At 57.1% G+C, this 19,303-nt stretch overlaps 1 protein-coding gene across 4 annotated transcripts in view; it reads right to left on the bottom strand.

The window, feature by feature from the left end:
• The window catches only part of PBXIP1 (PBX homeobox interacting protein 1), a 20,945-nt gene extending 1,971 nt beyond the window's left edge, over positions 1-18,974 (bottom strand). Inside the window, exons 1-13 of one of the 4 annotated variants that reach the window (XM_082466990.1) lie at positions 18,662-18,974; positions 18,166-18,215; positions 17,411-17,515; positions 11,363-11,449; positions 9,496-9,622; positions 9,177-9,241; positions 8,937-9,102; positions 7,043-7,276; positions 6,891-6,914; positions 6,504-6,586; positions 6,288-6,419; positions 4,451-5,679; positions 2,884-3,932 (exon numbers count right to left, since the gene is read on the bottom strand). In XM_082466990.1, coding sequence (XP_082323116.1) covers positions 3,851-3,932; positions 4,451-5,679; positions 6,288-6,419; positions 6,504-6,586; positions 6,891-6,914; positions 7,043-7,276; positions 8,937-9,102; positions 9,177-9,241; positions 9,496-9,622; positions 11,363-11,449; positions 17,411-17,515; positions 18,166-18,215; positions 18,662-18,764 — 2,487 coding nt within the window. In that variant the 5' untranslated portion in view covers positions 18,765-18,974 and the 3' untranslated portion in view covers positions 2,884-3,850. Of the gene's footprint in view, positions 1-2,883; positions 3,933-4,450; positions 5,680-6,287; positions 6,420-6,503; positions 6,587-6,890; positions 6,915-7,042; positions 7,277-8,936; positions 9,103-9,176; positions 9,242-9,495; positions 9,623-11,362; positions 11,450-13,782; positions 13,882-17,410; positions 17,516-18,165; positions 18,216-18,661 lie in introns of those variants that run through there. The other 3 variants (XM_082466987.1, XM_082466989.1, XM_082466988.1) reach the window with 3 other exon arrangements.
• Between the last annotated feature and the right edge of the window lie 329 nt (positions 18,975-19,303).

Genomic DNA, 19,303 nt, shown 5'->3' with positions numbered 1-19,303 from the left:
GTCCCCCCGGGCACCTAGCACAGTGTTGGGTCTTGAATGCTAGTTGGCATCTTTTCCCCGCCAGCTCCTACTACGTGGTTTGGGAACCAACGCCCTCTGCTCCCATATCAGTAGTTCACAGAGGCCTCGGCTTGCCCTTAGAGGTTAAGTAAATAAAAATAACTAAAACTTTTTTGACAGTACTCTACAGTTTAAAAGTCTTTTCCTTTGTCTTTGGGTGACTCACTCCATCATCACAACAACCCGCGAGGGGGGATCCACAGTCTCACTTCAGTGATGAGAAAGCCTAGCCCTAAAGCGAGGAGGCCCATAGGTGCGCAGCGGTGGAGACCGGAGACGGTTTCCTGATTGAAAGCTTGCCCAGGCCACAGGTCTAGTGAGAAGAGACCTGGCCCAGGATAAAGAACGGGTGAGTGGGGAAGGGGCCTGCTTGGTTCTATATGGGCAGGGCCTATTCCGGAAGCCAAGGGCTACCAGAGAGATGGGCAGCAACCTTAAGGGAAGGCTCACAGAGGAGGTATAGGGAACTCGGACAACTCACCAAGAATTAGTAATAAGGAGCTTCTGTGGCTCAGACGGCTGAGCGGTGAAAGCGGAGAGGAGGAACCGGATGTTGTCTGGGTTCAGGCAACAGCCCCACACCCGCACCCTGCGGTGTCCCTTCTGGACCCTCTGTGAGCATGTGAAGTGTGAAGGGACCGGGAACGTCTGTGACCCAGAACAAGATGGGAGGAGGAGACGTCCCGACACCAGGGTGGCCCTGGGAGGTTCCCATGGCAAGAGCCCACCAATCCAGCATGTCCTTGGGCCCGGCAGAGGGGGCTGGGAGTGGTCCTCAAAAGGAACACATGCCTCTGACCCTCAAGGAGCTTATGGCGTGGTGCAGGCCTGAAGGTGACCACCACCGCACTCTAGCCGCCACCCCCATGCCCCCATTCACCAGGATGGGTGGGAGTGAAAGGCAGGAGGGAAAAGCCTGGGGCCTGGAGGACCCGGGGAGGCAGGAAGAGACGGAGAAGATCCTGGAGGAGGTAAGGGCTGGAGGGGGCAGTGGTGAGAGAAGGCTGAGCTGAGGGCAATGGGAAAGGGGTGAGGCTGAAGAATGAAGGGCAGGGATGGGAGGGAGGAACAGCAGGTTGGGGGACAGCAGGGAAATAAGTTTGGGGGACTGGCCAAAGGAAGCAGAATTTTTCCATTTGAGAGGGGAAGGCCCAAGAGGGCCCACTGGGCCCCAACTCCAGTGATTCCCCGAAGACACCCCAGAGCTGAGCTCTTAGCTGGGGAAGTTCCCAGAGGAAAGGGCAGAAGAGCCAAGTGCTTAAAATACCAAGTGCTTAAATTGGAAGGGCCCAGACCAGACCCTGGAGGCCAAGCCGGGCCGTGTGGCAGAGTCCAGGGCGTCTACACACAGGCTCTCCCCGCCCCTGCATGGCCCAGGAGCTGTTCCCCGGCCATGTGGGAAGGAGGGAGCACTGTCCCCCAGCTCCAGCCTCCCTTGGCTCATCTCCACATGCTGGGCCTATCACCAGAGAGCATCCTATGATCTGGGACTTCGGGTCCCCCCACTTTACCAGTGCTGCTGTGGGTGCATGGGTGTGACGGAGAGGGTGGCCTCATGGCCTGTGATGGGCATAAGGATCACCGAGAGGGTAACCGGAATGGCCAGTGTCCCTGGTGTCCTGGCCCCTCCCCAACATACCCCTTGGTTTCATGGCTTTTTCTTCCTGATTCAGCAGTGTCAGAAACCTCCAGCTCAGCATATCTACTTCCTGAGTGGCTAAGAAAGAGGAGGGGGCTTGGGGGAACTTCCTAGCGTCCCTGAGAGTTCGTTATGCAAATGAAGGAAATGGGCCCTAGAAATGAAACTGAGAAGCCCCAAGCAGCCCACACCCTCTGGGAACCCAGGGGGCCAGTTTGTGTCCCCTCCCCTAAGCACAGCCCCCCTCCCAGGACACGGAATACTGCCTAAGGCCTAGCCTGAATCCAGGCAGCATAAATTCTGAGCACCTGCAGAAGGTGAGCAATGTGAACCGAGGAAAATAGGCCTCCTCATGTGGACAATTGTCCACAAACCCAGGATGCCAGATCCAGACCCTGGCCCCGGGCCAACCTGTACTTGCTCCTCCTGACCCCCCACTCCAGAAATAGAAGACTCCTTTCCTAAAGCCCCCTTTCACTGACCCTCTGCCTTGGAGGAAGTTCTTCCTTAGCTCTAACTGCAGTCCCTCGTGCTGCAGAAAGCAGGCTCCACTGGACTATAAACTCCTTAACACGCCTCTGTATTCTCAGCGCCTCACTGCCTCTGGTACACAATAGACTGTAAATGTTTGCTGAATGAGTGGACCTCGTTCCAGGCCCAGCCTGCCCCGCCCCACCCCACAGCTGAATTAAATGAGCTAATACACTCAAAGCCCTTTAACAGTGAGTGGCCCATCAGTTGCAGTGTTACAGAAGCACTTGCTTTCAGTTACAGCCCCCTTCTGGGCAGGCCCCCTCAGCTTTATTGACACACTCCCCTGACCTGGCCTGAAGTCACACCATCATTCTGTCCCGTACACTCCCAAGGGGCTTTCCAGGCCAATCAAGAATCCCAGTCAGGAAGGACTTCCTAAAGAGAAGCCCAGGGGATTCTGGGTCTTCCTGGGAGAGCTAGCCAGAGAGCCGGCCCAAGTCAGTTTTGGGGGGGGTCCAAGATTTGGGGTACTAAGTAGTGAGGGAGGTGATGTCTGGAGCAAATGTGGAGCCGAGGCACCACCTAGTGGTTCCCTCACCTCCCCAATCCTGGGGGAGGTGTGGGGGGTGGGTCGGGGGTCCCCTTCTCCTCCCTCCTCCACACCCTGAAGGGAGTGAAATCACTTTTGAGTGCCAAATACAAGACAGGTATTTGGTTTATATTGCTTTATTTAATCTCTTCTCCAGCCCCTCAGTCTCCTTTTCTGAGGATTAGAAACCCAAGTCTCCCAGGGATTAACTTGCCCAAAATCACTCAAACTGGATTTGAGCCCAAGGCCCAGACTCCAAAACCCATTCGCATATTTCTACATCTCCCAGGGGTGCAGCCAAGGCAGCTGTGAGCAAAATGGGGAGCTCCAGCCCAGAGGGCCTGAGGTTTGCTGCGAGGGTGAGGTGACTGGGAGAGGAGTATATGGGAGAAGGTGAGTACCAGTGCCTACAAGGCGGTGGGTGTGGATGTCCCTTGTGCTTAGAAACAGCCCCAAGTGACAGAGCCTCCACCCAATGTCACAGCTCCAACAGCATTTTATTGGGATCTGAGTCTACAGTTCACGTGGGGAGGTGAGCAGCAAGGCTTAAAAGGGGGTTTTAACCCCCTGGGGATAGCTCCTTCCAAATCTAACAAAACGCCAGGGGAAGCCCTCATGCTGGGCCCCCAGCCAGGCAGGCTAGTCAAATCCCAGGGGGCCCGAGTCAGTGCGTGCAGCCAAGGGGCCCACTCCCCCCCCCCACCCGCCCCCGACACACACACACACACACACACACACACACACACACACACACACGGAGGAAAGCTCTCTGGCTTCAGAATCAGAATTGCCCCCACCCCACCCCCACCTCCACCCCACCCCCCAAAAAACAGGCTTCTCTCCCATCCCCCCTTCACACTGGCGTGACACAATCAGGCTGCAAGAGTCACGGCCCCAGGGCCCTGAGCATTTGCATACATTTGCATAGATAGCAAGGCAGGTCCAACTAAGACCTTTTTCTAGCAAAAGTGGTTTCAGTGCGGGGCTGGGTGATTTCCGCTCTCCTCGGTGAAGGATATCCAAGGACACCAAACGAGCCAAGGGAGGTGGCAGTTTAACGGTTCCCAGGGGACAGACAGCACGGGACCTCAGCCCTGGCGCTGGTGGCTGTGTTCCTCCCTGGGCCCCACAACTCTGGGGTTCCGCCAGTGTTTGTCCTTCTTCCCAGACCTGTGGAGAGGCATGGTGGGGGGCAGTAAGAGGCCTTTAGACAACAACGCCACATCCACATGATGAGAAGGCGCTCCCTGAGGAGAGGGGACCCTGCTCCTCTTAAGACAGGCGACACAGGCAGTCACCATCAATCATACTGGGGGGAGGGGAGTGTGGCCAGACCTGGTGTCCCAGGATGAAGGCCCCAGCTGGGCAGGCGGGAAGGTGGGAGGCAATCTCTCTTGCAGGTATGGACACAGTACAGGGTAACTCGGGAGGAAAAATCCCCCCAGCCCAAAAGGGGACTCCCCGGGACCACTCTGGGGTGAGCACAGGCAGCTTCCTGCCCTCAAGGGAAGACAAGAAAAGTACTGGCTAGGGGGGAGGGGAGACCTAAAAGCAGAGATAAAACCTCAAATTGAAGAACACCCCGCCACCCCGCCCCAGCTCAGGGCCCTGGCTCCTTCCCACCCCCTACCATCACCTCCTGCCTCCTGCTCTGTCCCACTGACCCAACTCCCCAACAGCTTGCCCACCTCTTCTTCAGTGCTTTGTCTCCAAAGAAGTGGCTGAAGATGAAGTCCTCAAAGTCATCCACCTCATCGTCATCACCTGTCTGTCTCACTGCCACCTCCTCCAGGCTGTCCTCCAAGGCATCTACAAAGTCCCGGAAGCGGAGGCGGTCGTGGCGGAAGATACCGTCCTCACCAAAGTAAGCAGGAGAAAGGGGTAGCTCCTCGGTCAGTTGCCCGGCCCAGGGCAGCCGCGCCAGGTACGTCCTCAGCAGAGAGGCCAGCTCCTGTCGCCGCACAGGGGCCAGCTCCATGCCAAAGAAGGCCAGGCCCTCCTGGCGGGCACACTCGTGCACGCCCGAGCAGCCCTGGGGTGCCTGGTACTTGTGCCTCAACAGCTCTGCCCAGAGTGGCAGGGGGTCATGCCTGTCTTTAGCCCCCTCCTTCCACTGAGGGTGTTTCTGCCTTTCTCTGGAGGAGTGGGGGCTCCCACTTTTCCTGGGGGGCTCCTTAGAACCCTGTCGCTTGCCATCCTTCTTGCTGGCCCACTCCACCCTTGGCTTGCCCTCCTTCCACCTCCCCGCCAGCTCCCTGTCCTCCTCACCCCCCCAGCTCTTCTTCTTTTCCCGGCCAGATTCCTCCTTCTTATGTTTCCAGTGGTCAGTCTTCCGGTCCCTCTGCCCATCCCACCACTTTTCCTTTCCGCTCCACTCCCTGGAACTCTGGAAGTGAGGCTCCTGATGCCAGGCCTCTGAGGCATTGGCAGGGACCCCAGGGCGCTGGCCCCAGTTCTCCAGGCCCCGCAGCTTCTGGGCCAGCCTGTGACCCACCTCAGCCAGGCCAGCATGGGCTGGGTCCCCTCGGCCCGCATCCCTCAAGCTCTGCTCCAGGTCCTGCTGCACAGACCCCAGCAGCCGCCTCTGCCTCTCCAACTCTTGCCTTAATGCCTGGGCCTCAGCCTCTAGCTGTTTCTTCTGCTCCAGGAAGCCAGGGCTTGGCACCTGCCCCCTTGGGCCTTGCTCCTTGGTGACCTTGGCAGCCCGCAGGCCTCTGCCCCCATAGAGACACACCCCATCTGTGCCCCGGACACAGTCAGCCTCCAGGCCCTGGAGCTGGGCCCGCAGCTGCTGCAGCTCTAACTCCAGGGCCCGCTGGGAGGCCTCGCCCTGCTGTAGGGCCCCTCGGAGCCGGGCATTCTCCTCTTCCAGCCCTTTGGGTTGACGCATCAGGCTCTGAAGCTCTTCCTTCTGGGCCTGGAATGGGAATAGGGATGGAGAGCACAAGGAGGAGTCAAGGACGGCCCCAGTGCCTTCTACCCTGATTCCATTCCATCATAGACTTTATGGCCTGGGAAACTCAGAGGATTTGGTTCTCATCCCCTGCCCCATCTGCACCCTTCACCAGACCCTGGGATCCCCAAATTCCATCACAGGCCTCAGCTTCTACGTCCTTTTTAAGCACACACTTCTCCGATTCACCAAAAGATAGCCAAGATGTGGCTGTCGTTGCCCAATTTCCACCTCCCATACCCAGAGCAGACATTACTAATTGATCTCAGCACTTCTTTCCCATTGAGCCTTGGCATGTTCTTCAAATCCTTCTCCACACAATGCTCCAGGCGGACCATGCCAATCAAGCAGAAGTGGCATGCCACGTGAAGCAGGTATGCCAGTCCTGGCCTAACCCTTAGCATGCAGGACATGAACAGAGAATTGAGAAGATGACTTCACTATAGTGGGAAAGGGAGGGGATCAAGGTGTGTGGGTGAACACAGGAAACTTCTTTTGGGGGAGGACGCTAGGACAGACAGACACCTGGCCTAGGGAGGGTGTCTAGCCCACCCCCTCCTGCTTGTGCCCACCTGCAGCTGGGCCTGCAGCAGCCGGATATCCTGGTTCTCCTTGGCCAGCTTGTCCAGCAGAAGGGCCATGTTCTGCAGGCTGGGAACACTGTCAGGGGGCGCTGAGGTCTGCAGCTGCTGCTTTAGCCCATCCTAAGGGCAAAGGAGCCAGTCACCCCCGCAGCCCTGAATCTCCCCCACCAGGCCCCTCACACCAATGCAGAGTGTCACACATGCCTGCCCATCCTCCTCAGCCTCCAGCATCTCAGTATCCGAGCCGGTATCTGGGAAGACCTGCAGGTCCACTTCCTCCACGGGCCCTGTGGGAAAGTGAAATCCTGAAACTGGCCTCAAGGCACACAGAGCCCTCTCCTCACCCCCCCGCCCCCACCCCCACCCCCACACACACACAGTCACCCTCCTGCCCTGGACCTGCCCTATGGCTGACAGTCCAGCGAGGTAAAGGGTCAAGGGTCACCCTGAATAGCTGACAAGACCTATAACTGAGCAACAAAGGTACAGCCCCCAGCATCCCTACTCCTGACCCAGAGAATTGTCCCCATCAGCCTCCCTCAGGGCTGGAAGGGGACAGACATGAACCAGTCAGGGCCTGTCCTCACTCACCACTTTCAGCCTCTGAGAGACCACCTGAAATGGAGACAGAGGAGTCTGGGCAGGCCCTCAGAGGAGGGGGTGGAATGGAGTGAAAGTGCGGCAGGAGGGCAGAAGGGGCCAGAGTGGAGGCTTAAGGCCTCATCAGGAGAGGGACCACTCACCGGAGAAGAGGAGGATCCCCAGGCCCAGCAGAACCAGGGCCCCGAGGAGACACATGTTGAGGGAGATGCCCAGCTGCCTGCCCGCACCCTCAGCCCCGGTCTGGTCCTCCACACCCAGGGGGGCCACAGGCTGAGGAGTGCTGGGCTCCCGGCCCCGCCGTCTCCGCAGACCCTCCACGTCCATGTCGGTGTCGTCCTCACTGCTGGAGCAGTGGGCTTCCTCCCTGATCCAAGCTGGAGGAAGGGATGGGGACAGGGCAGTAAAGCAACGGAAGCGATGGGACATACAGAGAGACGGGAAACAGAAGCAAACATGAGAGGCCCCCAGCCCTGACCACAGAGGGGGCACGTGGAGACCCTGCCCACGTCTGCCAGGGCATCAGTGACCACCCCCGCCCAGTCTGGAGGCGGGAGACCAGTCCTCTCTTTTATTTTTTGAATTTTTGAATTTTATTTTATTTATTTTTTATACAGCAGGTTCTTATTAGTTATCTATTTTATACATATTAGTGTATATATGTCAATCCCAATCTCCCAATTCATCCCACCACCACCCCACCACCCCACTTTGCCCCCTTGGTGTCCATACGTTTGTTCTCTACATCTGGGGGGAGACCAGTCCTTTCAATCTGCAAACGGCAAGAGCAGCTCTCACCCTAGAAGTGCACTCCTTCCTCCCACACGTGCCTCACGCGGAGCACCCTCCCGGCTCTGGGTTCTGCCCAAACCCCGGCCACTCCTTCCCAATGCCTCCGCTCAGTCCCCGGCTCTTCCCGGTCCTAGAGGCACAGGTCCCCCTGGCACCATTTCTGCTTTTCTGCTCTTCTCACCGTACACACAGTCACCTGCTATCTCACCCACCCCGCTGGCTTCCCCGCAGAGCAGATGAGCCCCTCATCAGTCACTCCCAGCCTGGCCTCCCTGGAGCTCCAGGCGTGGACGTCTGACTGCCTCCTGGCCACTCCCACCTGGGTGTCCCTGGGGACCAAACACTCAACACACTGCCCTCCAAACTGGTTCTCTTCTGGTGTTCCCCCACTGCAGGGCAAGACGCCACTGCTCCCACCTAGCCAACCTCAGCCCTCCCTCTTCACCCCACACGCAGACAGTTCGACAGTTCGACACCTAAACGTCTCAACGTCACTCGCCTTGTATCTGCCTTAGTTCAGGTCTTCCTCGGCTTTGTCAGTTGCCCCCTAAATGGCCCCAGCCCCCGGCCTCCCCCTCCACCCTGTCACCCCTCAACAGAGATGGACTCATACACTCCTCTGCCACCAGCGCTGGACACGGCCTCCTCAGCACAGGACGGGGGCCCCCCATCCCTTTGTGGATGCTGCAGCCTTGGCCTGGAATGTTCTCTTCCTCCTACCCTACCGACTAAAATCCTACTCTTTGCTCAAGGCTCCACTCAAATGACACCTCCAGTGTGCCCCTTTCCCCACCTGTCCCTGCCTCTCCCTTCCCCTCGACCTGTCCCGTGACTGACCACCCTCCCCCTCCTTTTTTGCACCCCTCATAGGTCTGACTTGCATCTGGGCTCAGTCTAGTCCACCTCTTACATAGGCCATGAAGCCAACCTCCTTTTCCCAGAGCTGACACACGGAAGGGACTCAGGGAATGAGAGTTGAATCTAGAGGCAAGAAAAGAGGAGGCCCCACGGCAGAGACGAAAGAGTCGACCAGACCTAGGCCCTGCCACTTACCGGCTGTGTAACTTAACCTGAGCCTCAGTGTCCCCAGGGGTGGTGGTGAGGTTTCACTGATACAATTTAAGGAGGGCACCAAGCTGCTAAGTCCTAGGGCCTGGCCCAGAGCTGTGCTCAGCAGCGATATCTACTCCCACTCCCACACCTTCTAGAAGGATCGTGACAGGGGGAGACAAGGAGAACTCTCACCTGTCTGGGGGGATGAGGGCAGGCTGTTGGGGGGACCCTGATCCTCCAGGTCCTGTGTGTCCGGTCCCAGAGCTACCGCCTCAGGAGTCTCCTCCAAGTCTCCCTGGGCCTCTGTGTCTCCTGGGCCAGGGGGCTCCATTACACGATCATCACCTTCCAGGACACCCTGATGCAGACACAGCCGTGAGCAGCTCCCGGCCCCCCCCTATTTCCTACCCTTCCCCCAGTGAAGATACTCACCTTGGCCTCAGTCTCCTCTGGCAGAATGGGCCTGGACTGGGAGCTCTCACTCTGGAACAGGGTCTCTGTGGCAGGAGAAAAGGCTAAGGAGAAACACCACTACCCCCCAACGGAATGTGCTACACGGCCCTCTGGCTCCCACAGGCCCCAACCAGGTTGGAAGGGGCAGGAGAAAGCCAGGGTGGAATGAGGGAAGGTTTTAAATTGAGATTAATGCCAGAAATAAGACCAACCAGCCTCCCTCTCCCTGAGGAAACTGGGAAACACCGGAACATGGAGGAGAGGTGGCTGCACCCCACCCTCAGTAGGGCCCTGTTACCTTCTCCATCCAAGGTCCCAGCTAACTCCTCAGCAGCTGCCTTGGAGGGGCTCCAAGGGGCCTGGGGAGCTCTCTCAGATTCTGGGTCCATCCTGGATTCAGGGCCCAGGGTCTCCACAGGCAGGTTCTGGGGGATGGGGCACAAGCAGAAGGGCTGCTCCAGAGGAAGGACAGCAGGACGAAACCAAGGGGTGCTCTACTGGGGTGCCTGGGACCAGCCACACTGCTCAGGGACCTCAACCCACATCTCACAAAAATATAATACACTCAGTAGTGGGCTGCTCCAAAGTGGGGAGCTGGCACTGTAGCATCTCAGCTCGACGCAGTGTTCGGCCATTCCCTAACCTCACTTGCTGCTCTGAGAACTTTCGGAGGCCAAGTTTCTGTTAAATGAAGAAGCACCACTGGACCAAGGCGGTGGACTACTGTACAAACCTGGCGCCCCCTACCTCCCCATAGAAGCCGGCTAGAGCCTGGGTCTCCCTCCCAACAAGTGACCAACTCAGTTATTGGTTGGAAGGTGGGAGGATGGCAAGAGAACAAAGTCCCCTGGATGCCTAAGGATCACGGTCCCGACCGCAGCGGGCTTCCCCACAGTTGCCCTCACAACGGGCCACCCACTCTAGTTACATCTTCCAAGCTTTTCTGGCCTTTCTCCCCTCCCCACACACCCCTCTCCCAGGAGCTGACAGAAGCCTGACTCACCCCAGCCACAGCCAGCCTGTCTCCCAAGGTGCTCTCGGCCCAGCCGTCCAGCCACGGCCTCTCCTTTCTCCGCCTACGCCCCCCTTGACAGGCCACCGCCCGCTCATCCCATCCATGGCTCCCGCTATCCTTCCAAGAATAATTCTTGACCTTAGTATGTTTCTTTACAATTTTCAAGTCACTTTTTTCTCACGGCCCCTCCTACCAGGCAAGAATCACAACTCCCCTTTTACAGGGGAGGACAGAGAGGTGAAACGACTGGCCCAAGGTCCCCCAGCTGTCAGCAAAGGCACCTCAACAGGGGGCCAGGGCTCTGGCTGGGAGCATGGTGTCCGTCCCCTCTGCCGGCCAGCCCTAGTCCATGGGTCCTGCCCCAGCATCATCCTGAGGGCAGCTCCCTCACCCCCAACTGGTCTCCTCAAGGCCACTCAAACCCGACGCCTCCAACTCAAGCTCCTCACCTTCTTCCCTCCCTGCGGTACAAACATACCAAGCCCTTGACAAACCTTCTCCAGACACTCAGCCCCCCAATCCCGCTGGCCCCCTTCTCAGTGGCTTCAGGGCACAGCAGTCTACTGGGCTCCTGCTCCACCAACTACAACCTGGATTGCAGGACCTTCAAAGTGCTCTCCCCCGGTTCCCGCCCAGCCCACACAGTGGCTGCCCCCTCTGCCCAAGGCAGTGATGGTCCTGACTCCCTCCAACTCAGAGCCCTTCCACGACTTCCCATCAAAGAGGAGGCCCAAATGCCTGAGCCAGGCCCTTCAGGCCTCTTCTGGAGGTTCCCAGGCTCTGGCCCAACCTCACTTCAACACCGTCTGACCCATGTCTCCATCTCCTCCAACAGACCTCCTTGGTCTCCCCCAACATGGCTCTCCCATTGTTACCTCAGAACCTTTGCTCATGCTGGTCTCCCCACCAGAATTTCTTCCCTGCTTCTCACAGTTTACCCCAGCAATTTCCTTCTTTCAAGGCATGGTCCAAGTCCCAACACCTGACTCCTTGGGCCTGATGGCCTTCTCCCTGCCACTACAGTTCCTCTCACAGCCAGCAGGAGGTGATGCACATGATCACCAAGACCAAGGAAGGGGACAGACCCAGCAAGCAGCCCAGCCCTGCAGGAACCCCCATTCCATGTGGCTCCCAGGCCTGCTTTTCCTACCTCTGAGCCGGCAAGCACCCAGCTATTGTCCGAGTCTGGGCAGGAGGCCATAGTAGCTGAGGTCCCCAAGGCTACTGAGGCTGCCACCTGCAGAGAAAGTCTTTCTTAAGGACCCCAGCTCCCTTCAGGGGAGGCAGGATAGAGACAGCAGCCTGGACGGGGTTCCAAGGTTTAAGGGCTGGGAAGCCACTTCCACAACCAGCCTGGTTCCAGTCTTCTGACCCCAACACCTCAACTCTTCTGGGCAGTATTTGCCTTTCAAATCAGAATGTACCAACAGCCACAGTGAAGCCTGCCGAAAGAGCCCTTGGTAAACTGGGAAACAGAACTGACCTTGAAAGGTCAGAGAAGCATAGGGCTGGAAGGGCTTTGGGAAAACTCCAGGCCAACTCTCTCATGTTATAGTCAGGGAAAATGAAGGGAAATGAAGGCCAGAAAATTGGCTGACTTGACTTGTCAACGATGAACAGCTAAAAAGAGTGAGGAACAACCCAGCCCTCCCTTCACCTCCCCAGCCTCCCCCATAATCACCACCTTCTTCCCCAGGGCCTAGAAAAGAAGACTCAATGGCCTCCTTCACCCCCAAGTCACCCACCCATCACCCACCATAAGTCCTTGCTATGGTCTAGTTCAGGGGTCTTGCACACTGGCTGCACAATGGAATCACCTAAGATTCTGATACAACTGTGTTCAAGGGTCAGGCTCAGGCAAGGATTTTTTTAAAATCTCCCAAATGACTCTCATCTGCAGCCAGGGTTGAGAACAACTGACATAGCTTAGATCCACCTGAATGTACCTTTAGTAAATCTCTTTGTCACTCTCACTCTCCATTCTAAGTTGTTTCCCTTCTTAGTAAACTTCAGAATTTCATCTTAGGGAACTTGAAGGTGACTGGCAAAAGGGATTTATGGCAGCCATCATGTATAAAGCACTTTACAGTTTGCAAAGCATGGGCAAAAATCAGGGTTGTGGTCCTATCCCCTGCTAATCTGCTCTGACTTGGCCGGGTGGGCATGGGAAGTTACTCCAGCTTCCAAAGCCTGACACAAGGCAGGATAAGAAGAGAGGGACCTACCCCTCCATCCATGGCCTAGACTATTCACCCAGGCTGGCAATTGGGACCCGGCATAAAGGTGGAGGGATAGAGGAGCTGACCCCCTCGAATCTCGGATTGTGATCCTTTAGAGGAGACTACATGACTGCTTGTTGACAGGCTAGAAAGGTGGCAAGTGGAAAAGGACTCTGGGAAAAGGAAGTGAGGCTGGGGTAGAAGTGTGGCAGTTCTACATTGGGAAACCACCACACTTCCCCCTTGTTTGAGCTAGTGTGAGTCCTACATGGTGCCCTAAAAACCTCCTGTGGCCCTTGCCAATCAAGATCCAAGCCCAGGACAGATGAAGGACCCCTCACAGCATCCCCCAATACCCATGCCTCCCAGACACATGCACCCATCCCACGAGGAGACAGGAGAATGCCTGCAGTGACTTCCCCACACCACGTCCAACAGGACACCCCTGGCCGGTTTCTACAGGCATCCACAGAACCATCACTGTGCTGCCTCAGGGTCTCAGGCCCCAAGCCCGCCATTCTGTCATCATCTCCCCATCCCCAGTTGCTATGTGTGACTCTTAACAGGTGGTGGCAGGAAGGAAGTAGCAGCAGCTTGGTCTGAAGTCCCTGTTTATCCCTGGCTGTGTACAGCCTGCTCAGGTCCTCCAGAACCAGGCACCATGGCAACCAGGGTGATGTCAGACACACTGTTTCCATGGAAACCAGCAACGGTATTTGGGTCAACAAGACAAACACTTCTGAGACCCAAACAGAAGACAGTCTGTTCCAAACCCTGGTTGGTATCTCTCTCTTGGTTGGGTTCACCCAGCATTCCAAAAGATCTCCCAGTCCTCTCAAGCCAGCATCTCACCGCCTTATTAGGAAGTTCCTTCTGCTGTTTAAATCTCCACCCTTCCCTGCTATTTTCAGATCTCTTTCTTCTCATCAACCTCTTGGAAGAAAACCCACCTCCACCCCCTCCTCACTACTCCCTCTCTTTTCATTCAGGCAGGATTCAACATAACGTCCTGTAAGGACTGTCAGGGACTTGTGCTGTTTCTAAAAGGCAGCTAAAGGGGGAGCTCTCCCTCTCTGTACAAAGCTGGGAAGTCTCATCCAGCTAATTTCAACCCCTCTAAGAGTTGTTCCCCCAAACCTCTAACGCAAAGGACCTAGGACTTGTCTGGGGGACCCAGAGCAAGTTTCTGTTTTGGAAACGGCCGCCCATGATCCCCCTTCCGCCGGCCCAGAAGTAACAAACAGCTCTGCAGATCCTCGGTGGAGCCCAACCCTTCAGAGTTCTGCCCTTCCTCTCCTCCATCCTTCCTCTCTTATGGATCTCTATGGCCCCTTCCCCGCTACAGCATTACCTGACCCAGCTCTTGCTTCCGTCTTCAGCTGAACTTGTTGCTGGCTCTCCAGCTTTACAGCCCCGAGAAAGGAAGGTCATGTGACTGGGGACTGGCCAATGGAAAGTCAAGTTCCCTGAGGGGGCGGAAACTTTTGGCCAATAACAGCTAAACTTGAGAGCCAGGGGAGGGGAGGGGGGTACCTGCAGAGCCCCTAAACCTGGGCTTACCTCCCGGTGGGACACTGGACTTCCAGCAAACTGAATCCTGGGTCACCTTCCCTCCTTTCCCAGTGTCTAAACAATTTCTGGAGGGAAGACCCAAAACTGAAAGGCAAGGGGTGACATCTCCAGGACAAGGGGCCAGGTTGGTTCCAGGACAGAGACAGCTGCAGGATGGGGGAGGGGAGAGTGGCAAATTATGGGTTGGAAATAGCCCTCCTGCCACTCTCCTTACCCTGCTCCGGTGCGGATTAAGGATGCCGCTGTTTTTTTTAAAGGGGGATGGGGGGCTGAAAAGCATCCAAAAACGAAATCTGCTAGACCAAGGCAGCCCCTTCCCCCACCCCTGGAGCTACGCTCGACCCCTAACCCAAACAACTCGGGAGTGGGAGTGCGGGCGCTAACCCCAGAAGCTCTAAAGGCAGTTGTCTCTCTGAAGCCTTGGAGTCAAAGCTCCTGCTTGGCTCCAAGCCTGGCCCAGGAACGTGCTCAGAAAGGAAACTTGTTTCTCGCAGCAGGGAAACAGGGGGAGAGGTGGAGCCAAGAGGCCTCCATGGGCCCTGCGGCTTGTACGAGGGTCAGCTCAGGGGCCCGAGTCTTTCTGCCATTCCCACCTCCAGGGACCCTGAGGGATACATATCCTCACGCCGCAACCATCCTGACCAGCAGTGACTGGCTCATTCCAACCCTGTACACCCCAACAGCAAGGAGTCCTGGTCTGGATTTTCCAAGTCATTTTATTAACCCAACCGTACAAAACTTTCCCCACCACATCTCTGCCACCCCCGCTTCCTTCCAAAAAGCAGTGGACTGAGGGAGAGAGGGACTGAGCAGACACTCCCCCCCCCCCGCAAGAGCCATCTTACCAAATGCAGAGATGGGGGAGACCACAAAAATAGCAACCGATAAAAGAGGGGCAAACAGAACCACAAACACAACACAAAGCTCAGCAGTGCGGGGGTGGGGGGGCTGCCATCTCTGCTGTTCCACGGCAGGGAACACTAGAGGAGAGAGGCCCAGAGGCCGCTCCCTTCTTTCTCACAGCCTCAGAGGCTGCATGCTACACCTGGGCAGGCAAAAGAGTTCTGCAGTATACCTTTGTCTTCTCTTCACACGCTAGGGTCCCGGGAGAAGTGGGGGCAGGGGAACACCAGCTCCTCTCAGGGCCACAACCCAAGCCTGCCTTCCCCACCCCACTGAGGAATGTGTGCACGAGCTGTAAGGAAGAGACAGCAGCTGTGAGGGGCTCCTGATAGGGCCGCTGGCCCATCTCTGGCAGGCAATGTTTACAAAATAAAATAAAAACAAAGCCCAGTGCAGGACTCTGGCTGAGAGGAATGAGAACAGCTAGATCACCAGGCCGGAGAAGATATATAAAGAATAGCAGGGAAAGAGAGAAACAAAAAACATCCAGGCTCTGGATTGCATTTTAGTACCATGGCAATAAGGGTCCTGCCGCCTCCCCAACCACAGGCTGAGAGAGGGATCCTTTCATCAGGAGAAAAAATGAGGTATAAGGGCTCTGCGCCTCTTCAAGCTTTCCTTCAATCAAGCCAGGGAAGCAGGGAAGTAAGGGCGCCAAAAGTTGAAGACCAGCGCTGCGAATAATGTGCAACAGATGGGGGGGCGTGTACAGCCAGAGTCCAGGCTTCCAGGACAGTCCAAACATCAAATATTCTGCTCTGTCAGACCACATATCCCAATTTTTAGCAAAAATATTGTCATTAGGGAAAAAGCACAAGAGAGTCTGAGAAACGACCAGTGACTTTGGTATGAGGAAGATATGTCCTGACAGCATCTCTTACCTACTGTCTTGAAGCCCCAAATCACCAAGAAACTGCCATAGCCACGTACTCTCCTGCTTCTTCAAGCTATTTGGTTCTCTGAGGGGGGAGGAGTTGGGTAGGTCTTGGAGGAGGCAAGGGGAAGGTAAGAAAAGGGGAAAATCTCCATTTATTCCCTAAAGCTGTTTCCCAGCACCCATGAAAGGGCTACTGCAGAGATGGGAAGAGACCCCCAACTCCTCTGGCCAGAAACCTTTAATACTGGACTCCAAAAACTAAGGCTGGGGCTGGGGGGCTAGACAGGAGTGTTAGGCACAGGTGTTGGGGGCATCCATCATCTGTAGAGGGGACACCCCTGCCCTTCAGATCTTCCTCCAGCCTCTTTTCTCTTGCAGCCACACCCCTAGGCCTCCAGAGACAGCCACCAAAAATGGCTCTGCTTGGCAGGGCTTTGGTTTCCTGGACCTCTGTAGATCTCAACACGTAAGTTTCCAGAAAAGTGAGCAATCCAGGTTCTTCTGCCTGCCCATCTCAGTTCCTTTTCTGCCCCCAGGAGCCATTGTGTTTCTGCCCCATGGGGATGGGAAGCCAGTGGAAACAAGGACCAAGAGCCAGACAGGAAAACCACCACCCTGGAAGAGCAGGGAGGAACGTATGCACTTCCTGGGCACCTCGCCAGCATCACCCATCGTTAGCAGCCACCAGCTGCCCCATGCCCTCGCGGATGTAGACAGACTGGATCTCCTTGGTCTTGAGGCAGAGATCGCAGGCCCAGACAGCAGACGCCTCAGTGGTCAGCAACCCATAGGCGCTCTCAGTCATGCCCGTGCACTCGCGGTGGAACCACTTCTGGCAGGAAGCCTCACACAGAATGGCATCTTGGTCGTCGTTCACCTCACTCCGACAGGCACCACATGGATACACCAGGCCTGGGGGAGGCTGGGGCCCTGAGCCCGCACTTGTCTTGCCAGGGGGTGCCAGGCTATTGGCATCTGGGGTGCCCCCACCCCGCCCACTGCTGTTTGGGGGAAAACTGGGCTGATTTCCATTAACAGCAGCAGCCGGGGAGCCTGAGTGGGGCTCCTGGGGAAAAGCAGTGGGAGCAGGTGGATTTAAGGGCTTCCCCCCATCCTCACCACCAGGGCCAGGAAAGCCAGGGTCCGGACCAGGGAAGGGACTTGTGTTGGGGGGCAAGCTGGGGAGGCCCTGACCAGGTCTCTGGAGAGGAGAAGGGCCAAAAGGTGCCCCTGGCTGGGCAAAGCGTTGGGGGAGAGAAGGGGGGCCCAGCTCCCCTCTGGGAGGCTGTCCCATGGTGGGTGAGATCATGGGGCCAAATCCCCCCACGGGGCCTGGCATCATCTGCCCACCAGGCGGGCTAAAGTTTTGACCCAGAGGCTGGTTGAAGGGTTGGCTGGCAAAGTTCATGTTGCCTGGGGGAGGGTAGCCAGGACCCTGTGGGGGCATGTTGAAAGCAGGGCCCATGGGGTTGGGAGGGAAAGGGGGGGGCTGTCGACGAAGAGGCTGGGGGCCTCCTCCACCCCCAGCGCCATAGCCTGGGGGTACCTGGCCTGCCATGCCCCCCTGTACACGGAAACCCCCAAAGGGGACAGGACTGCCAAGGAATGGAGGGGCTGCGCCCCCCACCTTAGGGGCTCCGAAGTCATCCTCAAAAGGGTTGGATGCAACCAGGTGATCCACCATGGGAGTCGGGGGTGGCGCAAACTCCGTCAGATGTGAGTATGCAGGGCCCTGGGGGAAAAGAGGAGGGAAAGAGGGTCATGGAGGGAGACAGAGAGCTAAACCAAGAGAGCATCAGAAACACAATACACATTTTTGGAGGCTGGTACTGGCCAGCTCAGACCTTAAATCAAGATAGACCTTAGAATGCAACAAAGAAACTGAGGGTGGAGAGCAGAACCAGCATAGTGCAGTAACAGTGTTTCGAAAACAGGCAGAACTACGCTGCAATCCTAGCTCTGACACTGAGTAACTTCAAGGCCCTGGAGCAGGCATTTAACTTTTTTAAGCTTCAGATTCCTCATCTGTAAAACAGTGACAATGCCCATCTCCCCAGACTGTTAAAAGCATTTTAGCACAATCCCTGACACTTAGAAAAGGTTCAGTAAGCGGTAGCTGTTATCATCATGTGGGAAACACGACAGCACAAACGGGGAGAGAATGATTCTAATCCTGACTGATAAGACCTTTGGTCAAACCAACTCATCCCCACCCCTACCCCTAAAATCTGTTATGAAGTTGAAGGAAAGGACCAGAAACAGAACAAGAAAGACAACTTTCTCTTCTCCCCGCGGCTTATGCAAGGTAGAGACATTGGAGTGGCAGAGCAGAGCACCCAAAGGGGCTACTAGGAATTACCCCCGCCACCAACCACCATTCACCTGAGTATTTGACTTTCTTCGCTTCTTTTCTGGGCTCTTCATTTGCAGACCTGGAAAAGCAGTAAAAGGCAGACACAAGTTTCCCTGAGGTTTCCCCAAACTCCTCTCTCGCAGCCATGATATAAGAAACTCTTCTAACTTCATTATACTCTTGTTTATTTACTTCACAGATACTAACAACGGTACACTTTGAAAAATAAATTGGACGCTACACTCTCAGCTGCCTCTTCCTTCAAATGAGACGCCCCATCTCTTGATACTCTCAGACTCCCAAGTGGCTCCTGAACTCCAGGTGCCCCAAACTCTAGGATCCGCAATCTGTGAACCCCTGCCCGCAACCCCTGGAGGGCTTCATCCACCCACCCTTTTCACCTGAGCCTCCCCTCCCTTCAGGGCCCTCAGCCAGAGGACCACCACCTCCCCCGCCCGCCAGCCCTCCCTCCGAGGTCCCCGAGTTCTCGGCCTCGCCAGTCCCAGGCCCCCTCAGCGCTCTCACCGGCCTTGCCCTGCTTCCTCCCGGTGCTGGGTGGCGCAGGGGGCGGTGCGGGGCCGCCACCTCCCTCCAGCTTGTCCGGTGGGGGCGGCGCCGAGGCGGCCATGGAGTGGGGGACCGGGGTCAGCGGCGGCGGGGGACGGACGCGCCCTGGTGTTGCACCATGGCCCGGAAGGGGAGGCAGGGGCGGCGCAGGCCCCCGCGCGGCAGCAAGCCGGAGGTGCGGCGAGGCGGGGGCGGCGAGCCCGGGCGCCAACTGCACGCTTGCCCAGCCTCACCGCCCGCCCGCGGCCGCAGCCACAGGAACCGGAACTCGGCGTGGCAGCCACCACTGCGCGCTGCAAGGAGGGGGAGCGAGGCCCGGTCACACCCTCCCCCGAGCGCCGGGCGGGCAGGGCGGTACCAAGGCACGACCCTGGGGCGGGGGGCCGTCCCAAGCCCGGGAGCGCCGCGTGCCCGCTCACTTGGGGAGGCGGCGGCCGTGGGCTCTGCTGCTGGGCCGTACCATCCCCCGCCGAGGGGCCGCCGCAGAGGTGCGCGAGGGCGTGAGCGCGCGCCCGGAAGCCCGAGCGGCCTGGGGTTCGGCCGGCTGCGATCCCACCCCGCCGCCGCCGCGGCCCCAGCCGCAGACACGAACATCAGCTT

This window comes from Balaenoptera physalus, assembly GCF_965194825.1.
Source record: "Balaenoptera physalus genome assembly, chromosome: 1".
NCBI classification, from domain to species: domain Eukaryota; kingdom Metazoa; phylum Chordata; class Mammalia; order Artiodactyla; family Balaenopteridae; genus Balaenoptera; species Balaenoptera physalus.
This window is presented reverse-complemented; position numbering and strand designations above follow the sequence as displayed.